At 25.7% G+C, this 6,473-nt stretch overlaps 1 protein-coding gene and 1 long non-coding RNA gene across 2 annotated transcripts; one reads left to right on the top strand and one right to left on the bottom strand.

Moving 5' to 3' along the window:
* The first annotated feature begins 661 nt into the window (after positions 1-661).
* On the top strand, positions 662-1,076 carry LOC135928501 (uncharacterized). The gene is made up of 3 exons (XR_010572358.1): positions 662-769; positions 815-956; positions 1,042-1,076. It is a non-coding gene; the product is annotated as an uncharacterized LOC135928501 (long non-coding RNA).
* A 2,271-nt stretch (positions 1,077-3,347) lies between these two features.
* On the bottom strand, positions 3,348-4,111 carry LOC135928502 (uncharacterized). Its single transcript, XM_065464965.1, has 5 exons — positions 3,996-4,111; positions 3,894-3,954; positions 3,766-3,852; positions 3,626-3,719; positions 3,348-3,584 (listed from the first exon to the last, which is right to left on the bottom strand). The coding sequence occupies exons 1-5, from the start codon at positions 4,076-4,078 to the stop codon at positions 3,529-3,531; spliced, it is 381 nt and encodes a 126-aa protein (XP_065321037.1). The 5' UTR covers positions 4,079-4,111; the 3' UTR covers positions 3,348-3,528.
* Positions 4,112-6,473: the final 2,362 nt, after the last annotated feature.

The raw sequence follows: 6,473 nt of genomic DNA, 5'->3' as shown, positions 1-6,473 counted from the left end.
GCAATATTATAAAATAAAAATGCTAAAAATGTAGATCATCAAGTTTGAAATCTTAGTAGTTCTGCTAGAAGATAAATCAGTTATAATTAATTGAAGTCTCTTCTACTTATTTCACCTGAAAAATTTTAAAAATTCACCCACCCATTAATTTTTTCCCCACCCAATATTAAAAATATTTTAGAAACCGACCAGACTACAATCACCCAAAATAGGAGATCTCTAGTAAGCTTATTACAATAATTGCTAAATGAAACCTCATATACCTTTAATAATGATATCTCAAATAAGTTTTGGGTTTTAACTGGGTAGTTCAGTAAAATCAAATAGTTATTCTATGCATCGCAACAGATATCTGGTTTTTACATAAATTTTTCAAATTACATGAATTGTAGATAAAATAAAAAAATATTTTGCTGATCCATGTTCCTGAAATATCAAATTAATATTCTTCAGTCTATAAATCTTAATCTGAAACTAAAATTAAACAAATCTTATATAATTTAAGCAAAGATTTTCAAAAATATCTTAGAAGCTTGATTTTTATTTTGCATGTTTTTTTGATGATGATTGACCAAAACAGCCTGTTAATGTTAAGATCTTCAAAATTCATCCGATTTACTCAATTATGTTTGGACTAGAAATGTTTATCAGATAGGACGCATTTTTTGGTGCGGTAATTTTGATGCGTTAAATATAATGCCACTTTTTTTAAAATGTCAGCTATTATATCACAACAATATACATCATAATATTATGTACTAAATTTCAAGTTGTGATTGTATTTAAATGAACTAAAATTTGTGTTTATTATTAGATGAGTATTATTATTACTCCTAATCTTATAGACGATGTAAGATCAAGAGAAAACCTTTGGAATCCACAAGATAAAGAGTTTTATAATAGGAAGCTAAAATACAGGGGATGGGAAGAAATAGGTGCAATCCATGGCGTCTCATGTATATTTAATTTTTCATAATTTTTAAAATGCTTTTTATTTATTGGTGACAATTTAAACAATATATATCACTTATACTTTTATAGCCTCTACTGCAAAAACAAAATTCAAACATATAAAAGATGCTTACAGAAAGCAAAAGAAAAAAGTTCTAACACCATCAGGGAAAGGGAATGATATATGTGAATATAAATATGCACATCTTATGAGATTTTTAGATATAGTAACAAAACATCGACCAAGAGGGAACTCAGCAAGCATGTCCATGGACACCTGCAAATATACAGATGTTAATTTTATGGATTTATCCTTACCTAGCTCAATTGAAGATAACAAGGATTTTAATTTAAAGGATTTATCCCAGCATAACATAATTGTTGAAGATATTTCACCTATAGAAGAATCAAGTCTTCACAAAGAATATAATAAAAAAATGCCTATATACAATACTAATAATTTTAATAAAATATTTAACAAAATTGCTCAATTAGAACAAGAAAAAATTAAATTAATTAAAGATTCAATTGCTGATGATATGTTCACATATTTCAAAAGTTTTAAAAGTATGTATGATAAATTTGATGATTCAGATAAATTAAATCTTAGATGTAATATCCTTTGGTGTATGATGTATCCAAAGATAAATTTATTTAAAGATACTGCATATAATTAATTAATAAAATTATTTTTCATGTTATAAATAATCATATTTTTTTAAATAAATTTTAAATCAAATATATTGTTAATAAATTGATTTTTTAATCATTCAAAATATAGAAACAATTTCTTTATCTTTTTAGAAACAAATTACTAATTAGAAAGTTAATATAAATAGGAAACTATTTTTAACCTTCAAAGAACTTAGAGAATAAAGTGACCCCCCCCCCCCTTTTCTCAAATTTTTGGATATCATACAGCTAATTATACTGAATTTATGCTCCACATAGTGTTAATTAACAGTTGAATATAATCTTATTAATATTCTTTAAAATTAATTATGTCTAACATTCTAAGAAAACTAGTATGGTTTCAAAATCATAGGATGAAAGGAAGTTCTTATTTTCCTATTGAATAATATGGATGAAAAAGCATATTAGTTTCTTTTTTAATTTTGAAAAAATATATGTTAAGTATATCTTAGGAAGACAAAATAGTTAATTTCGCTAAATCCAATCCAAATAAAATCAAGGGCCAAATCTGATCAATTTGAGAAAATGAAATACTAACTGACAAGTTCAGTTAGATTGGTACATATACTTATTATTCTTATGGAACAAACATGGATAATTTTAAATAAATATTTTTGATTCATTTAAAAAATTTGTTGATATTGTTATCAGGCCAATACTCATGATATTATTGGTACATGAAATTTTAATTGGTGCTCAAAAATTATAACCAAATAAAATATGAATTATAAAAAAATGGTAGACTATATTATACTATGAATAAAAATATCTAAAATAAAAGAACTTATATACTACATTATTAATTTCATATTGATCAATACCATGTTGGTATTATGGTATCAGAAATATGGCATATTTCTTATTTTTACAATGAAATCCTCCAAACTTGTTTGTTTGGCTCAAGTAAGTTAAATACAAGGGTTGAAAATTTTAATTAAAAAAATAATGTAAATGATATAAAATATTTCAGCATTAAAATCAGTTAAAATATTTTAAATTCCCTTATTATTACTATCATTAAACATTTAAAAAAGTGTCCACTTATTAATTAAGCAGGATCTGGTAAAATGTATATTAGAACAGATTTCACATTTTGTGAATAGGCAGATTAATTACATTTCGCATTAAATATGATTCTATGTTAAATGATTCAAACTTTTGTAAAAATATTATCTGTAAAAATTTAAGGATAAAGATTAGGAAAGTTTTATATAATAAGAAATATTTTATTATGTATTTAATTGTCAACATGAAACCTAAACTCTGGAGAACTTTACACCAAAAATGTTTTACAATTAAAAATTGGCTTTTAAAATTTTTCTTAACTATTATATATTAAATTTTAAAAAACTTATTCATTAGCCTCTGAGTCCAATTTCAAATACTGCCATTTCTGGGTCAACTTCTTTGAATTTCCCTTGTCATTTATACTTTCTATCTACAAACATTCCTATTATCAATCCTATTGTGATTCTTATTCAAGTCACTAATCCATTTCAACCCCTTCCAATGTTTTTTATTTTTTAATTTTCAATAATTATTATATAAAAAAGGGTCCTAAAATCATACTATAGAATTAAGATTTTGCAAAAGACTCACTATTAAAAATAATTTACAATTAAATTTTGTAATAGAGTAGTCAAGCTAATTTTCAGAATAATGGACCATATAACCTTCTCTAAATGAAACTGATAATAATGAATGTATTATAAATTAAATTTTTTGAATTATCATATCTTTTGCAAAACAGTGATAAAATATACTGGAGTTTGAAGAATGTAATTACTATATTAATTAATTATAAAAAATAAATTAGGACAAAATAATGATATTAAATGTTAAAATGATGGTTGTAGTAATATAAAAATTCATAATTAGTAAAAATTATTTATTAAATTTTTCGATCATTAATCTGGGCTCAGGTTTTGATTCGGAAAAATCTAAAATCATGTTGAGACTAAATTAATCATAATGTAATTACTATTCAACATATCAGTGAAATCAATGGTATTATAATTTTCCATTAGTGTACTAAGTGAAGGATTACATGGAGCCAGACATGACAGTGGAGAAATCTATAAATAAGATTAATAATTTTTATTATAATATTTTTATTTTTACCTTCTCAACAGCTTTTTTTTCCATTCTTAATTTTAATTTTAATCCCATAGATAGATTAGTAAAGGGATTTTCTTCATCTTGTTTTCTCTTATATGTTAAATATATTTGTTTAAATTTATAATAAATACTATATAATTTGCAGTTTCTAATGGATGAGATGGCGTAATCTGATCATGAATCTTTTTAAGCCTGTGGGGAAAATTTATAGCAAAGAATTAAAATATACAAACCCTGTAATCATTTTATCCGGTATATTCTCGAATGCATATGTACCAAAAGCTTTTTCTGTTTGCAAATGATTTGGGTATTCCATGACAAAATGATAGATAATTAATAAAAATGTTAGGTATATAAATGTTGTCGGAGGCAGAGTTGCGGAGGTGAAACGATATTTGTAGGGTTACATATTATAATAACTTGTGTGATAATTTTATTATTTTGATGCTTCATTAACTTAATAATTAATATTAAAGTAGTTAAAAATTACATGTAAACTATGTAGAAAATACCAAAATTATATAAAGAATATTTTTTATATATTAAATTTAAAATAAGAAGTTGAATATAGTCATCTTCCTCTGGTGACAGCCATATCAAATTTTAAATTGTAACGTTAATATAATTTCAAAGCTTATTTCTTGCTTGATTAAAGAGATTGCTGTTTTAGGGCTCTTCAGGCTGATGGTTTGAATAGGCATTTAGCCTCCCTCCAATTGAGCAGTTTGTTGATTTACAATTAATATAAATATATTTTTGTCGCTAGATGTGTGTATTTTTGAGATTTTTCAGGTATACTTAATGGACGTAAATTATTATTAGATGGGAGAAAATGTGTTTACATATAATGTCCAATCAATATCACTAGTCTCAATACATGTGTTTCCCTATATTAAACACGAAAAGTAAGTTACAGTTTTACCGAAAATGTTAGATATCTCAGCATTATTTAGAGTTGGGACGCGACACTTTATTAAACTAATGTTAGAATAAAATAATGTGTTAACTATTATATGAACGTCAAGGGTAGGGGCAGGTGCGGACTGACCATAAGACCAGGTGGGCATTTTGTCTAAGAGGCCGCGAAAAAATGTCGATTTTTGAGGCCGATCAGAGAAAAATATCAAAAAAGAGGCCGATTAGAAAAAAAAATTATTATGTTTACATTATTTTCTCTTATCATTTATTTATTTTTAATGATATCTATTCTATATTATTTGAATATCACATTCCTTGAGAATTATGTCGTTTACTATATTTTAATGCATAAAATATCAATAACGTCGCTTGATACTATACATCATTACCACGTGCTTTTTTTTGTTTTTTTTTCAATGAAGCAAAAATGCTTCCGTTTCAGTTTGAGTAGAGTGAAGCTAAGTTTTGATTAATTTATTAATTATATTTTTATACATTGATTAATTGTAGAAATAATATAGCCAACATTTATGATTGTATTTCTTGTTCTTAACTCATTGAAATTGAATAAAACCCAGGTATAATAATTTTAATAAAAGAAATTTTTGATCAATCTGATTTTTCAAAATTTTTTTTTAATATTAATTAATTGAATGTTAATTTATGTGCTACAATAAAACTAATATGCAATAAAGCCAAAACTGTGTACTGCTCAATCTGCCTGGCATTTGCAGTATGCGAAAACACTTTCACAACACAAATTTTCGACATATGCATTTAGTAATTAAAATGCATGAAATTCAAGAGTTCATATTGGTGCGATCGAGGCCTACCTCAGAGCATCAAAAAACAAGTCATTTGATAATTGAATTAGTGTTAAAATAATAAATGGAAAAAATCGACAAATTTACAACAATGTCCCCATAATAAACAAATATTGAAGATAATAAAGTATTCAGGCAGATAAAACTTATCCTACAGAGGATCAAACGCTACTTAAACACTTAGCCATTTGAAAATTTGAATCACGAAAATTTCCTGGAAATGATTCGTATTATATCAAAGAATGATAGAGATTTGGAGTAAGCTATTTTAAAGACCAAATATAGAAAAGAAAAGCTTAAACTCTCTGACAAATCATAATCGAAGATAAGAGGTTTTTCGATAACTTGATGTCAAAAAAAAACTGTTAAAAAGTTATTGATGTTGTTATTGATCAAATCAGGAATTTAATAATAAAGGAGATTGGTAACAAGCGGTTTAGTTTGCAAATGGATTTTACTCAATTAGCGTTTATGATCAAGCAACCGTTTACCTAAAATATATATATATAATGACAAAATAACAGAAAGGCTTTTCGCACTTACAAAAGTAACAAACTCTTCTGAAAAGGATTTTTGATATCTTGTGTGAATGCTTTTAAAACATGGAATTCAAATGAGAAATATAATAGGAGAATCATTTGATGGTGCTGCAAATAGCGGGGTGAATTTTTTGGGTTGCATGCTCTTATTAGACTAGAGGCTCTAGGTAGTTTTATATATTTGGTGTTAGAGTCACATATTAAATCTCTGTATATGTGATTCATGCGATAATATTGAAGGCAAAAATTTATTTAGATTATTGAACAGACTAGCAACTTCTTTGGTAAATCATATAAAAGGACGGTTGCTTGGGTAAAACAGAATAATTCATCTGGTTAAAATAAGTTGAGAAGGCTGCAAAAAATAGGTGAGACAAGGTGGTGGGCACATGAAATAGCCCTTAGATGGATATATGGTAAAGAGAGCTTG

The sequence above is a fragment of the Gordionus sp. m RMFG-2023 genome, chromosome 4, assembly GCF_954871325.1.
Source record: "Gordionus sp. m RMFG-2023 chromosome 4, tfGorSpeb1-WG-v2, whole genome shotgun sequence".
Classification (NCBI taxonomy): domain Eukaryota; kingdom Metazoa; phylum Nematomorpha; class Gordioida; order Chordodea; family Parachordodidae; genus Gordionus; species Gordionus sp. m RMFG-2023.
This window is presented reverse-complemented; position numbering and strand designations above follow the sequence as displayed.